General features: G+C 43.6%; 1 protein-coding gene across 1 annotated transcript in view; it reads left to right on the top strand.

Annotated features, from left to right (window-relative positions):
- The first annotated feature begins 7,945 nt into the window (after nt 1-7,945).
- The window catches only part of LOC109937103 (dedicator of cytokinesis protein 2-like), a 587,118-nt gene continuing 578,775 nt past the window's right edge, over nt 7,946-16,288 (top strand). Inside the window, exon 1 of the mRNA XM_048603933.1 lies at nt 7,946-8,053. Within this exon, the coding sequence (XP_048459890.1) occupies nt 8,011-8,053 (43 nt within the window). The 5' untranslated portion in view covers nt 7,946-8,010. The remainder of the gene's footprint in view (nt 8,054-16,288) is intronic.

The following is a 16,288-nucleotide window of genomic DNA, read 5'->3' as shown; positions in this document are numbered from 1 at the left end:
ATAAAGAGTCTGCTGTACTGGAGAGATGAGTGAACCTTGCTCTGGCATAAGGATGAGCTAGGCATACAAGGGATGTAGAATTGTAACAACTTAATCGATACAGCAGCTTATAAGAGTGCAAGTATATACCCCTAACACCTTAGAGTATAGAATCCATGAAGGAACAAGCAAAGGCAATAGTAGCCTCAGCCTGCTTGCAAAGCATGTTGACAACAGTGATTCTCTTAAAGGCAAAACGATGATGCTGTTTACAGGAATAAGGGCCAGTTCATTCAGATGAATGCCAACAATGTCTGTTTGATACCCGCTGTTGCTGAGGCAGCCCTGGCACCTACCCCCTAGCCTTTCTTTGGGAGTGAAAGACAATGGTTCACTATCACTGGCAGAAAAAGCTCTGGATGAAGCACCAGCAGATCATTTGCCAAGGACCAAATTGCAGGTAGAACTCACATCAAAGATCAAATCAATCTGCAGGAATATATTTCCCTTTCAAAAGGGATCCAACTAGATCAAAACACGAGCAGTGAATGAGACAGACCCGTCAAAGACAGTGAAGCATCCAGTCATGGAAAAAAAATCATATTGGGCAGTTTTTGCAGAAAAATGGACAGAATCAGACATAGAAACGGGTCCACAAAATTTCAGAAATTCTATGAGATAAAAATTGAACTTGTTTTGATCTAGTTGAATCCCTTTTGAAAAGGAGATATATTCCTGCAGATTGATTCAATCTTTGATGTGAGCTCTACCTGCAAGTTGGTCCTTGGAAAATGATCTGCTGCTGCTTCACCCCCAGAGCGGTTTTTTTTTAACACACAGAGGGTGGTGGGTGCCTGGAACTCGCTGCTGGGGAAGGTAGTGGAAGCAGATACGCTTGTCACTTTTAAAGGGCGTCTTGACAAATACATGAATAGGATGGGAATAGAGGGATACGACCCCCAGAAGGGTAGGGGTTTTAGTTGTGATGGGCAGCATGTCAATGCTGGCTCGGAGGGCCGAAGGGCTATTCCTGTGCTGTAATTTTCTTTGTCCTTTGTCTTTTTTAAGCATTTCAATTTGTGAATCAATTTATAAATGGATGGTCTCTGTTTCATTGGTAGAAAGTATAAAGGAATTGACTATTCAACCACTGAGCTTGTCTGTCATAGAATCGAAAATGCACTGCGAGAAATTTCCATTCCACAATCCCAGTGGAACTTTTCACTTTTTATTTAAGTCTTCATGAGATGTGGGTATCTCTGGCTGTGCCAGCAGGTATTACCCATCTTAATTGCCTTTGAGAAGGTGTTTTTGGGTCACCTTTTTGAACAACTGCAATCCACTGGGTATGGGTATACCCAGCGATAGTAAAGGCTCAGCGATGTCAGAATGCTGAGTGCTTTGGAGCGGACTTGCAGCTGGTGATGCAACCATGCATTATCTGCCATCGACCTTCTCAGTGATAGAAGTCATGGTTGGAAGGTGCTTTTGGAAAACCCTTGGTGAGTTGCTGATGTGTATCTTCTCAATGCTTTATGCTCTGAGATTTAGCATTGGTGGTTGTATTGAATGTTGGATGTGTTGATGAGGTTGCTCTGTCCTTGATTGTGTCCAGGTTCTTGAGTGTTATTGAAGCTGCATCCACCTGAGCAAATAAGGACTATTCCATTACACTCCTCACTTGTGCCTTGGAGATTGTGCATAGGCTTTGGGGAATCAGCAGGTGAGTTTCTCATAGCAGGATTCCTAGCTTCTGACCTACTCTTGTAGCCATTGTATTTATATGGCTGGTCCAGTTCAGTTTCTGGTCAATGGTAACCCCCAGGATATTGGTAGTGCAGGATTCAGCAATCTTAAGTTCATTGAATAACTGTCAAGGAGATGGGGTTAGATTCTTTCTTGTTTGAGATGATCATTGCCTGCAATTTGTTTTGGCACAATTGTTACTTGTCACTTATCAGTCCAAGCCTGGATATTGTCCAAGTTTGAATAGACTCCAGCTGCTTCAGTATCTGAGGAGTTGGAAATGGTGCTAAACATTGTGCAATCGTCAGCATATATTTCACATTTAACCTTATGATAGAAGGAAGGTCATTGATGAAGTGGCTGAAGATTATTGGGACAAGAAAAGCACCCTGAGGAACTCTTGCAGAGATGTCCTGGAGCTGAGATAATTGAACTCCACCAGCCACAACAATCTTTGTTTGTGCTGGGAATGACTTCAGCCAGTGGAAGTTTGCTGTCCTGATTCTCATGTATCTCAGTTTTGCTGGGGTTCCTTGATGTCATCATACATGGTTAGATGCAGACTTGATGTTAATCATTCTCTATTAACTGCTGGAAGCTGGCTCTTTTGTCAACCTTTGGGCCAACATTGTAATGGGATACAGAGCTGTGTAGTCCTGGTGGAACCAAACGGAGCATTAGAGAGTGGGTTATTGCTGATTAGTATTGTGGGTGACACATACTATCCCTTTAATGTTGATTGAGGGTAGTCTGCTGGGGTGGTAATTGGCTGGGTTGGTTCTGTCCTGCTGTTTGTGTATGGAACATAGCAGGGCAATTTTCCACATTGTTGGGTTGATGCCAGTGTTGTAGCTATGATAGAACAGCTTGGCTAGGGACATGACTAATTCTGGAGCACAGAAGTCTTTGGCACTACTGGAACTGTTTGTGATATATTTGGGAGGCGATAGCCTAGTGGTATTATCGCTGGACTGTTAATCCAGAGACCCAGATAATGTTCTGGGGGCATGGGTTTGATTCACGCTATGGCATATGGTTGAATATGAATTCAAAAAAATATATGGAATTAAGAATCCAATGATGACAGTGAATCCATTCTGATTGTCGGAAAAACCCATTTGGTTCACGAACGCCCTTTAGGGAAGGAAACTGCCATCCTTACCTGGTCTGGCTTACATGTGACTCCAGACCCGCAGTAATGTGGTAGAATCTTAACTGCCCTTTGGGCAATTAGGGATGGACAATAAATGCTGCCTAGCCAGCAAGGCCCTCATCCAGTAAATAAATAAAGAAAATAAAATATACATAAATGACTTGGAGGAAAATGTAGATGGGTGAGTTAGTAAGTTTGCAGATGATACAAAGATAGGTGAAGTTGTGGATAGCGTAGAAGGTTGTCAAAGCACATAGTAAGGTATGGATTGGTTGTACAAATGGGCGGGGAAATGGCAGATGGAGTTTAATCTGGGCAAGTGTAGACTGCTACATTTTAGGAGATCAAATGTTAAGGAAAAGTATACAGTTAATGGCAGGACTCTGAACAGCATAGATGTACAGAAGGATCTTGGGGTTCAAGTCCTTAGCCCCCTGAAAGTGGCCACACAAGTAGATAAGGTGGTAAAGAAGACATATGGCATGCTTGCCTTTATTGGACAAGGAATTGAGTACAAGAGTCAGGATGTTATGTTGCAGTTTTATTAGATTTTGGGAAGGCCACACTTAGAGTATTGTGTAGATTTCTGGTTGACGCATTATATGAAGGATGTGGAGGCTTTGGAGAGGGTGCAGAAAAGGTTTACCAGGGTGTTGCCTGGATTAGAGGGTATGAGCTATAAGGAGAGGCTAGAAAAACTTGGATTGTTTTCTCTGGAATGGCAGAGGCTGAGGGGAGACTTGATAGAAGTCTATAAAATGATGAGATGCATAGATAGGGTTGATGGTCAGAATCTTTTTCCCAGAGTTAAAATGTCTAAAACTAGGGGGGCATGCATTTAAGGTGAGAGGGGGAAAGTTCAAAGGAGATGTGAGGGGTAAGTTTTTTACAGAGTGTGGTAGGAGTCTGGAATGCAATGCCACGGTGGTGGTGGAAGTAGATACAATAAGGGCTTTTAAGGGACTTTCAGATAAGCACATGAATATGCAAGGAATGGAACAATATGGACCACGGACAGGCAGAAGGGATTAGTTTCATTTGGCATCATGTTCGGTACAGCATCATGGGTTTGAAGGGCCTGATCCTGTGCTATACTGTTCTATGTTCTATGTTCTACGTTCTGTAGTCAGGGCCAAGAGCATTTAGCCATTTCTCATCATATGTGACATGAATCAAGTTGGTTGAAGGACCGGTAACTGTGACGCTGGCGATCTCAGGAGGTAGTTGAGATGGATAATTCACTTAGCAGTTCCAGCTGAAGGTTGTTGCAAATGCTTCAGCATCATCTGGTGCAGGTTTGATGGACTGAATGACCTCTGTTTGCATTGTAACAATTCTGCAGTTCTGTGTATTTTAGTCGTTTGCACTGATGTGCTGGGCTTCCCCATCAGTGAGGATAAGGATATCTGTAGAGCCTCCAACTCCTGTAGCCTGTTTAATTGTCCATCACCATTCATGGTTGGACAAGGCAGTACTGTAAAGCTTAGATTTGGTTCATTGGCTGTTGGATAACTTAGTTCAGTCGATAACTTCCTACTTCTGCTGCTTGCTATTGCAAGTGGCCCTGTTGTGTTTCACCAGGTAGATACCCAAGTTTTAGGTGTGACTAGTGCCATGCCTGAAGAAAAACCAAAAGTTAATAATTTAAGAAGCAAATGAAATATTGACCCTTATTGCTATAGGTTTGGAGCTTAGACAATAGAGAAGTCTTGTTATAACTGTACAGTGTGTTGATGAGGCTGCACCTCGAGTATAGAATCATGGAATTTACAGTACAGAGGGAGGCCATTCAACACATTGTGTCTATACTGACTCTCAACAGAGCCACCCAGCCAGTCCCACTCACCAGCCCTTTCTGTGTCACCCTTTAACTTTATCCCTTTCGAATATATATCCAGCTCTCTTTTGAAACCTCCTCTGGAATCCATCTCCACCATTCTCTCAGGCAGTGCATCTCACTCCCAGCTCTCTTGCTGAGAATCTTGAAATTGGGACCCCTAGTTACTGACATAGCAATGAGTTGAAATAGAATATCTTTCTTTACCCTGTCACAAGTTTAAGTGAGAGGGGAAAAGTTTAAAGGAGATGTGTGAGAAATATTTTTTACGTAGAGTGTGGAAGGTTCCCGGAACGTGCTGCCAGAGGAGGTGGTAGAAGCAGACGATGGCATCTTTTAATAGGTATCAGACAGACACATGAAGAGGCAGAGAATAGAGGAACCATGTGCAGGCAGATGGAATTAGTTTATAATGGCATCATGATGGGTACAGCATCGTGGGGTGAAGGGCCCGTTCCTGTGCTGTACTCTTCTATGTTCTATATTATAAAATTGTTCATAATTTTGCACATCTCAATGAGGACACCTCTTATTCTTTTCTGCTTCAAGGGAAATAAGCCTGATTTATCCAATCTTTCCTAATATCTAAAATCCCTAATTCCTGGTACCATTTTAGTAAATCGCCTTTGAAATCTCTCCAGGGCTTTAACATCATTCCTTAAATAAGATGCCCGGAATTGAACACGGTTCACCAAATGTGGTCTGATAAATGATTTTGCAGAGGTGTAACATCACTTCCTTCCTTTTATACTCTATGCCTCTATTTATAAACATACTGATCCTATAAGCCTTCTTAATAATTATTTCAACTGGCCCGGTCTCTGTCACAGAATTATGCATGTGAACCCTGAGGTCCCTCTGCTCCTGTACTCCCCTTAAAGTTGAGCCTGTATTGTCTCTCCATATTTCTTCTTTCAAAATGCATTACCTCTCATTTGCCCACAACAAAAAAATCGTCTGCCAGTTGTCTGCCCAACTTGTCAATGTGTACAGTTTTGGTCCTTGTATTTAAGAAAGTGTAAACCAGCATTGGTAGCTCTTCAAAAGAGATCCACTCAACTTATTTCTGGGATAAAGGGATTGTCTTATTAAGAACAACTAAACAGGTCAGGCCTTTATTTATTAGAGTTCAGAAGAATGAAGGGGTGATCTAATTGAAATGTACAAAATACTGAGAAAGCTTCATAGGGTAGATCTAGAGAAGATGTTTCCACTAGTGGGGGCATTTTTAATGAAGGAACATAGCTACAGAATAGGAGGACCCTTGTTTAAAACTATGACACACATAATTTTTTCTCTCAGAGGGTAATGAATGTCTGGAATTCACTGCCTGAGAGAATTGTGGAAGGTAGATCATGGAAAGGAGTTGAAGAAGGGATAGATTTTTAAAATAGCAGTGAGTCGAGGGTTATGAGGAAAGGGATTGAGAAAGGATTTGAGGATTCGGGGAGATCTGTCATAATCTTATAGACTAACAGGTGACCTCTGCTCTAATTTCTTATGCTGTTTGCCTTTTTTTAAAAGAAACAGTGACAAAAGGCCTGGCCCTAGTTTCTTAACAACAGTGAGAAATCATGAGGAGCGTGGATAGGGTGAATAGCCAAGATCTTTTCTCCAAGGTAGGAGAGTCCAAAACTCAAGGGCATAGGTTTAAGGTGAGAAGAGAAGATTTAAAAGTGACCTAAGGGGTAGCTTTTTCACGCAGAAGGTGGTGCATGTGTGGAACAAGCAGCCAGAAGAAATGGTGGAGGCTGGTACAATTACAACATTTAAAAGGCATCTGGATGGATATATGAATAGGAAGGGTTTAGAGGGATATGGGCCAAGTGCTGGTAAATGGGACTAGATTAATTTGTGATGTCTGGTCAGCATGACCGAGTTGGACCGAAGGGTCTGTTCCTGAGCTGTACAACTCTCTGACTCTATGTTTCTTCAGTTGTCACTTAATACCGCATTTGAGTCTCTGAAGTGGGGCTCAAACCACAAATGTTTGCTGCTGACATGGGAGTCCTCCCAATGAGCCAAAATTAACAGTGGAATCATTTGTAATCAATCACCATCACCACCAATAGGGAGCTTAGGCTGTCATAGGTTGAGGTTTGATCAGACAGAGATGGATTAGATTTGATGGAGAGGGGCAAAGACAGAAGACCCCAGAATTAAAGGGCACCAATTAGTTTTTCTCTCTAAAACAAAATATGGTGTGTGAACAAAACCTTTAGCTTGATCAGGCTTTAATCAATGAGGTCGAATTTACTGATTGCCTGGAATTACATCTTCAGAGGCAGCTTGCTATCAGCCCCAGCATTCACACAGTAGTCTGAGTAAAGAGGACAAGCCAACAAGTATGTCATTCTTCAAAGGTGTCCATGTGACCTGTGTCCAAAATTTAAGATGTGTAGGGGAAATTCCACTGAGAAATCATAAAATCTCTACTGTGTGGAAGCAGGCCATTCAGCCCATCGAGTCCATACCAACTCTCCGAAGAGCTTGCCACTCAGACCCACCCTATCCGTGCATTTACCATAGTTAACCCACCTGGCCTGTATATCCCGGGACACTATGGGCAATTTGGCATGGCCAATCCACCCTAACCTGCACATCTTTGGACTGAGGGAGGAAACCGGAGCACCCAGAGGAAACGCATGCAAGCACAGGGAGAACGTGCAAACTCCACACAGACAGTCACGTTTGGGTGGAATTGAATCCAGGCCCCCGGTTGCTGTGAGGCCACAGCTCTAACTACTGAGCCACCATGCCACCCAAGTGACTTTATTCGGACAAGGGTGAAGAGGTCCCTACTCCTGGTGGGCTGCTACCCCGAACCGTTCTCAGAAATTCAGCAGTAGGCAGAAGGACCCTTCCCAGCAAGCTTTCAACAGTGAGCTGCATAAACTCGAAACATTTGTTCCAACTGGGCAGAGCAATAGAAAGAACAGCTCATTTCCACTTAGCAAGTGCGTGCCAGTCTTATCAGAGAAAATGATTTGGGGTAGTGCTTCTTTTTTAACAACATGTCAGTGTAGTTCAATGGGCCTGCTAAGGCTTGAAATAGGGTCTGCCTTTTTCCCTCCATTTATGTGACCTCTACCTTAACCATGCCCCGTTTAAATCATCCCTCACGCGCCATCGCTTGCACCTTTACCGCCTTTGTGGTTAAGACGTCAGTGCTGGCTCATAAATGCAGATTTCCGGATGCAGTAATGTGAAAGCACTTCAGACGTAGCTTTGCAAGACCTTAGCCCTGTTGGCCATTAGCTGCATCGTAGGGACGATCTACAGTGCTAATTGAACCATGCCTTCCTGGAGCCGGACAGTTAAGGAGAGATATGGAGTGGGTAAGGGAAAAACAACTTTCATTCTTCCGTTAACGAAGTGCTATAAAGTGTGCTCAAAATTGTCTGAATCTGCCACATTTTTGCGAGTCTCTCCATCAACAGGATGTGGGTAGTTTGTTTCAAAAGTGGTGCTGCTCGAACAGACTAAGCATTGACATGAGTCGGTACAAATCTTAGGCAAAATTCAGCAAGTGCAAGAAAAAGGGAAGCTACTTTACCGTTTCTCCCCTGCACAACAGTTGTTACAGATTGCAATTAATTACGTTTGAAAGAAATTTCCCCGCGTGCGGTCAATCTCACCTGACTAGTCTGTCTAGACGTTTTGCTGAGACCATTTCTGTCCAGCAACACACTTGATGCGCTTGGGTCGAGAGGCAGCTGAGAACACGAGCCTGTGTGTGCTTCGGACAGACACGGATACACAATAGAGGAAGTCAGATGTAAGACAAATTGATGGCGTCTGTTTTCACAGTGTTGTTGAGGAACTTGCTTGTCAGGCGAAAGCAGCACACAAATCCAGATTTAGCTTCCTCAAAAATCCTCTGACAAACCTAGAAGATCCCAGATTTCCAATGTACTGTTCAAATGTGGCGCGAGAGACGCCAAGACATCTATTATGACAGTGATACTGTGTCAAAAAACATATCTGTAATAACATAGAGTGTTAATCTCTTATCCCAGCTACTCTTCAGATTTGTTGCTACTTCAGGAAATATGGCAGAAATATCAGAGTGTGGTTTTGATGTGGTTAGCTGCTTTACTTGCAGAAGTGGAAAATAAATTTGCTGTTTGACTGGAAGCCCGTGGCAAGATTCCTTCATATTTTCTCTTAAGCCACCTGAAATACTGTCACACACAAACCAAATGGGAAGAGAGTTCAAACGGAGCGTTAGAATCATTTTGGGATGTAAACTGTACGCTACCGTCTTTCAAACACGCCCTTTAGATGTCATTGTGAGTGAGCTATGCTATTAAGAGGTGCGGTTAGTGGCATTGCCCTGAAGCAGTCACAGCACACCGGAAGTTGGTGACTGAGTTGAGTAGCCCAGATCGGCCAACTTTTTGTCTCTTAGAGTCGCAGCTACTTGAGGAATGGATAAAGAGGCCCCATTATCTGATATAACCACACCTAGTACTCTCACAGTGAGGGTAATTTTTTTTTAATATGCAAGAAAAGGTTATTGCATTGATCCTTGTTGCACTGTAAGGAGTCCTCTCACTAATTGTGAAGTGCAATGATATTATCTGACACCTTGCAACGGCAACAGCCCCTAAGTGTTAATCAGTCAAATAAAGGATTTCTCTGTAACTCCCCCCATGGTGAATATAAAACCGGAGAGAAACTGGAAGAACTCTGGATAAGTAATTACTTAGATATTGGATGAACTCAAATGCAGTATGGAAACTACGACTAGTGCTAGCACATCATCTGGAGTGCAATCAGGATTTCAGAATTGGGCTGGAGATTTATGATCCCTGGGAATGGGCTGTGAGGTGGAGATTGGTAGGGAGATGGAGGGGTTGGAGGGGCTGGTGTGAAGGAGCTTGAGTTGGGAGATCCCCTGAGATATCAGGGGATGCTTTAACTGTTGCCTTCCCAGGGAAAGTTGATGATGGGCCTTAGGCCAGTTGAGGCCTTCCAATAGTCAGTTAATGGGATAACACTTTAAAAGAGAGCACCCTTGTGAGCAAGTAACCAAAATATACAACCAGTGGCCAGCAGCTAATGCCCAGTCCTTGCAGCACATAGTAGTAATTACTTTTTATTTATTTATGGGATGTGGGTGTCGCTGGCTGGCCAGCATTTATTGCTCGTCCCTAGTTGTCCCTTGAGAAGGTGGTGGAGAGCTGCCTTCTTGAACCGCTGCAGTCCACCTGCTGTGGATTTACCCACAATGCCATTAGCAAGGGAATTCCAGGATTTTGACCCAACAACAGAGAAGGAATGGCGATATATTTCCATGTCAGGATGGTGAGTGGCCTGGAGGGGAACCTGAAGGTGGTGGTGTTCCCATATATCTGCTGCCATTGTCCTTCTAGATAGAAATGGTCATGGGTTTGGAAAGTGATGCCTGAGGATCTTTGGTGGATTCCTGCAGTGTATCTTGTCGATAATACACGCTGCTGCTACTGAGTGTCGGTGGTGGAGGGAGTGGATGCTTGTGGATGTAGTGCCAGTCAAGCGGGCTGCTTTGTCCTGGATAGTGTCAAGCTTCTTGAGTGTTTTTGGAGCTGCACTCATTCAGACAAATGTGGAGTATTCTATCACACACCTGACTTGTGCCTTGTAGATGGTGGACAGGCTTTGGGGAGTCAGGAGGTGTGTTACTCACTGTAGTATTCCGAGCCTCTGACCTGCTCTTGTAGACTCGGTGTTTATGTGGTGAATCCAGTTGAGTTTCTGGTCAATGATAACATTGGGGATGTTGACAGTTGCTAGCTGTTGAACTTCTTTCAGAAATCTGTTCAGTGAATAACCCTGTAATGTAGCTTCAACTCATAGAACTTCCATCCCGATTACCAATCCTCGCGTGAGACTGGTAAATTCATGCAAGCAAACCAACAATTAAGAGCTGGTTTAAGAGTTTCTTTCTACTGAGGCCGGTATTTCACTAGTGGGTGAGTTGGCACCTTAACCCTTGATAAGCTTGCTAGTTAAACCTGGGAGCCTTCCTTTGGCTTTGAGGTGGGATATGCAGTACTCTGCTCTCATTGATGTGCCCACTCGACACCCATCCCCAGTGACAAATGCCATGCTTGCTGGAAGAGCCTCCTGCCCTTGTTCCCAACCCACCAGTAGCCTATGCTGAGGCCTGCCTGATTGGTCCCAGTGAGTTCTGACCCCAGTTATTTCCAATCAGGGCTTACACACTGTTCGCTGATCCTGGGAACAGCAGTGGTCATGCTGCTGGCCTTTAAGAGCCTTCTGATTGGCCGTTATCTCTTTAAGGTCTCAGAAGTTTCATCCTGTCTCAGAAGCACACAAATAAAAACAACTTTCGGCAACTAATCCAGGACCAGAGGCAGTCCACTTCAAGGTGGGTAGTCACGGGGTCTTTTAACATGGCAGATAGATTCTGGGACTTGTGTTCCCCTTTCACAATCCTGACTTGAATGCATGAGGGGGAAGTTTAAATTAATCCCCCTTACCCACAATTTTATGGGTGTCAAGCCTTTTCCACAAGTAGTTCGCAGTATTATGTAATATATATAGTGGTGTATGCTATGTTGGGCCAGTATCTCTTTAAGACATGAGTCACGTGACACTGGTAAATATTCAGCCAATGATCAGTGACTTTGCCAGACTTGTTCTTGCGTTTTTACAGAGTGCACAGTATTGGAATAAAATCCTCTCTGTTGCACGGCAGCAAGCTAGGCGTTTGTATGTTCTTTGTTCTGACTGAAGCCTGGTAACTGGCCAATGCAGAATACACAACAGTCAGGCAGAGCTGTGACAGTCTCAATTCCTTAAAATAAAGACACCAGCTCCTGGGCTGCTTTGTTGATGGGCCATCTTGTATAGCTTGGGGGGAGAAAAAAACAGAAGTATCTGTATTTCCAATTTCACTAAGTATTGTAATCTGGAGTTCTAATGGCTTGTTTTGACAGACGAGACTGTTGTGAATCCTTGGCTGGATTTCAAAAGCATCTGTACCACTAATCTCAGCAAAGGATTGTTTGAATGGCTTTAAGGGGTTGTTAAAGGATTAGCTGTCCTTTATGTGGTTACTGAATAGACATTCGCTTGTATTTAAAAAAATGTCAATTACTTGAGGGTTCTTCCTTCAGTAGCTCAGGAAATATTTTCAGCATGGTATGTTTGGAAACGGCTCAATTTGATTGTTAGAAGTTTAATATTTTTCATGCCCATTGCAAGTTCTTCCCACAGCTATTATGTAGTTCTTGAGGAGTTCGAATATGTGAGGAGCTGCAGAAGATAGATGGGGAGTATGGAGGAACATGTGATGTTGACAGTGTCAGGCAGTCTGATATCCATCACAAGAACCCAGCCTTTGTTACAATAAACAAAAGTAGGCAAGTCAGCCTCTATTACTACCTTAGTCTGTCCTGCCCCTAACTCCCCTGAATGAAAATATGGAAGGGCAGGAACTTTTGAAGGAGACACATCTGCCAACTCCCTACCTCATTCAAAAAAAATCTAACCCACAAAATCATAGAATCACAGCATGATACAGCTGAGTAGCTGTCTATTCAACACCTCAAGTCTGTGCCAGGTCTTTTGAATGACAATCTAGCTAGTCTCAGGTCCTCAAATCTTTATCCGCTTCAATGATTTACCCAATTCCCTCTTGCTGGTTGCCATTGCGTTTGTATCTATCACCCTATCAGGCAGTACATTTCAAATCCTAAACACTTGTTGCTGAAAAAGACAACTTTGTTTTTCCCATGTCACCTCTGCTCCTTTTATTAGTTCAGTTACAGTATGGCTGTGTTGCTGGCTAGGTGAATTTTGCCCATTTTAATTGTCCAGAGGGCAATTACAAACCAACCACATTTCTGTTCTCTAGAATCACAAGTAGGCCATACCAGAATAAGGATGGCAGATTTCCTTCCTTAACTGACATTGGTGGACAAGAAAGTGTTTTTTTAATTTCAATTGAGGCTGAATTTTTGTAGCCCCTAATGACATGAGCAATAATGAGCCAGTTGGGAAGTTGTGGTGAAATCAGAAAAATGAGGTTCTCCTCCTCAAGCGAAAATGTCTGATTTTCTACCCAATGTTTGAATGTGAGTGAGCAGTGAAAGGCCTGTATGAATTCATTTACATCTCATTAGTATTTAATCTCACATAATTTACAGGCAATTTCTTATTGTTTCATACTGTGGAGTAAAATATAGGTGAAGACAATTCCCATCATGAAATTCAGGGTTGGTACTGTCATCTTCAGCCTGCCCCTCGCTCCTTCAGGCCTCCATCTTGGCCAATAATCTCAAGGTGTGCTCCATGGGCAATGACCACGTTCCATGGGAATTGGCATCAGACATTACAGCCTCACCACATCGTCAAGACACCTTTCGGATTAACTCGGAACACAGCCCCCCACTGCAATGCAGCACTTTGATGCTCACCAACACCTCACTGCAATACTGCTACCAGGGCTCCTAGCTTTCTCTCTTAGGTCACACTCATTCTGCACCTATTCAGATGCCCACAGCTGCTATGCATTGTGCTTTGCCACATCATTTGCAGAATTTACCGTTCCTCTTCCACGTCTTGACTGCTGGCATAGACTACAAAGGCAGCTGGTCATATTTGCCAGCAGTGTTGAGTCAAGAGAACAGTCATATCGTTGCATGGCACTGTGCTCTGTCAATGGCACATCTGCAACATCTTATCTGGCAAACACACTGAATATGCCTCTACCAAATGCCCATATGTCAAAGTCTAAGCCATGCAGTCCTCATTCAAGTCAAGGGGACTTCACCAATCTGGATGTACCAGAGCTGTAAGCCAAGGGCATCTGTTGACTTCAGTCCAAGGTATTGGACATGGTAAGCCTGGCACAGAGTCAGGGCTTTCATATCATTAAAGTCCACAGAGTGGGCAATGAGGTTCTAGTGCAACCAGAAAAGAGACGAGTGGGAAGTCAATCAAGGAACTGCACAGAGATCTGTTGGGGGTTTGGTCACTTATCACTGGGGGGCTGTACCTCCAAGTTGAACATGGGAGAAGGAGTCATGGTCAGTCCTGAACAATGATGAGGTCTTATGCTGTGCTGAACATGAGGGAAAGAGCAGCACTTTCTCAGATATGATTCAGACATGTTATGGCACTAAGGGTGGCCTGTGTAGCTCGATAACTATAGCTTCAGTTACAATGATAGTTGATCAGACAAGAGTAAAGTGGCAAAACATTTAGAAATGTAAGCTTCTATTGCAAAGATGTTACACCCATGCCACTCCATGCGGCCTCAGAAGCCTTTATTTTTTGTTTCACTATGTGCACTGTGAAATTCTAGTCAATGACTGGCAACAATTGGGCTGGTGCACAGCTGAGATGTAAACATTGTACCCAGTGACAGAAAGCATGGCAGGACCCGGCAGTGTTGAGTATGCCCGCTATTGGCAAGCACGCGATAGAGTGAGTGTGGTGCCATCGAGCAGTGATGCATCCAGTTTGAGCTGGTCAGTGGAGAATTGGGTGAGATAACTTGCTAGAGCTTACGGAAAGAAGCCATTCATGAAACTCCCTGAAACGGAGAAGATTTTTGGCAAGATTCAGCCCATGGTTTCCATCAGGTTAGCTTTATGTTAGAAAACAAATGCAGACATGTGTTGAATTCAAAATTTACCATCAACCATGGTAGGATTCAAACGTATGCCCTTTGAACATTAGCCAAAGGATTTGGATTACTAGCCCACTGACATTACACTATACCACCACCTCAATATTCCTTCTGTCACAGCAACTTGGAGGGGCTGTGCACACCGATCAACATGCTAGCACATCGAAACCTGGTTTCGAAGTTACTGCCACACGTGGACCTTTGAGGTCCACACAGAATATAGGAACATAGGACCGGGAGCAGGCCATTCAGCCCTCAAACCTGTTCCAGGAAAGAAAATTAGAGAAAATGAAGAAAACCTTCCCCTCAAAGTAGGGATAATCTTAAAATCTGTGCCCTCTGATCACTGACCTTTCAGCCTTTGGGATCATCCTAAAGTCATAACAGATTCCTTCTCCATTTCTCCTGTCCTTCAAGGTACTAGATCAGTAATGTCCCACGTGCTTTTTATGTTGTTTGATCCAACGCTAAGCTCATCAAAATAATTATTGTTGACACTGAAAGTGGAATGCTCCCTTGGGCCTTCTAAAGAGTTAGAACGGAAAACTGGGTTAACGAAAAATCTTGCTATTCTATTCCTAAATTTGTGCCAGTTGCTTCCACTGCCAGTCTTCCTTTTTTGGATGACCTTGAGGGTGTTCCTCTTGCAAAAGTCTCTTTGCTCAATGCTCAAAATCATGCCTCAGGCCCATTTTTGTGAAAAACTGAAATGAAGCATTTCTTTTGTTGCCACTGCCTGACCATATATTTCCATCTGTGTATTACTTCCTGTTCATTTTACTTACTCTTCCAATTTCAGTTTTCTGTACAACACAGCCATCATACATTTGAAACTTACTAACGCCAAATCTCTCCATTCTGTTACCCTCTGCACGCCATTAAAAAATCTCCTTAGCATATAGTCTTTTGCTTATGCTTTCAGTCACCTTTTTCCTTTTCCTGTTCAGTGCTATGTCTCTGTGGAATTCATGGTTCAGTCTTTTGAAAATGTTTTGGTCACTTCTTTCCAAAGCACAAATGCTGAGCCCAGACTAAAGTCAGTGTCGAACAGCAAAGTATACTGGAGATCCGTATCAGGAGACACACGCCATTATAGAGAATGGACTGACAGTAATTATGGGCAGAATTTGACCACAAGTCAGAAAAATGTCAATATAGGTGAATTTTCTGGAAAGTTTTTCTCCGTAAGTCCTAGCAGGTTTTCTCACATAATTCTCTGCTGTTTGCCTCATGAGCTACGCACTGCATTTCACTAGCGCCCTGCTTGGGCAGTCTCCTGCTCAGCAACGACGGCTGTACTTAGCTTTGCCAGGACTTCCCAGGATTCCTGGCGCCGACGCCCTTTTTAAGGCCTGGCTGTACACCAGGCCAAGTTCTGCCAACCAAGACCTGCCCTTCAAGCTGGCATGTAATGAGAGGGGAATGAAAAAGTAATGCTTTTTAAGGCACGGTTGACATCTCGCTGCAAGTACAAATGCGCGTTTGTAAATATATTGCTGTTTAAGAACAAAGCCGCCCATCTTCAGCATCATCCCATCGGCGTACCCTGTCTAAGGGAGTTCTGCTGTTTCTGCAATGCTGAGTACAGCTTGACAGCTTCTCGTAGGCTCATAATGAATGAATACATACTTAAAAGGCTGCAAACGGTTGAAAACATTTACTTGTACGCAGCAGCAGGGGTCGGTTAACTCGTGGGCTGAGTGACTGGTTTGCGATGCAGAGTGCAGCTAACAGTTCAGTTCCTGTAACCGCTGAGGTTATCATGAAGCCACACCTTCTCAACCACACCTCTAAGCTGAGGAGCTTTGACCCTCGGATTAAAGGACCACCAGTCATCTCTCTCTATAATGAGAGAGTAGCCTGTGGCCCACTGGAATGGTTTTTACCTTTTAGTACACGCAAACCAGTCACTCAGCCCACGAGTTAA

This window comes from Rhincodon typus, chromosome 12, assembly GCF_021869965.1.
Source record: "Rhincodon typus isolate 14 chromosome 12, sRhiTyp1.1, whole genome shotgun sequence".
Taxonomy (NCBI): Eukaryota; Metazoa; Chordata; class Chondrichthyes; order Orectolobiformes; family Rhincodontidae; genus Rhincodon; species Rhincodon typus.
This window is presented reverse-complemented; position numbering and strand designations above follow the sequence as displayed.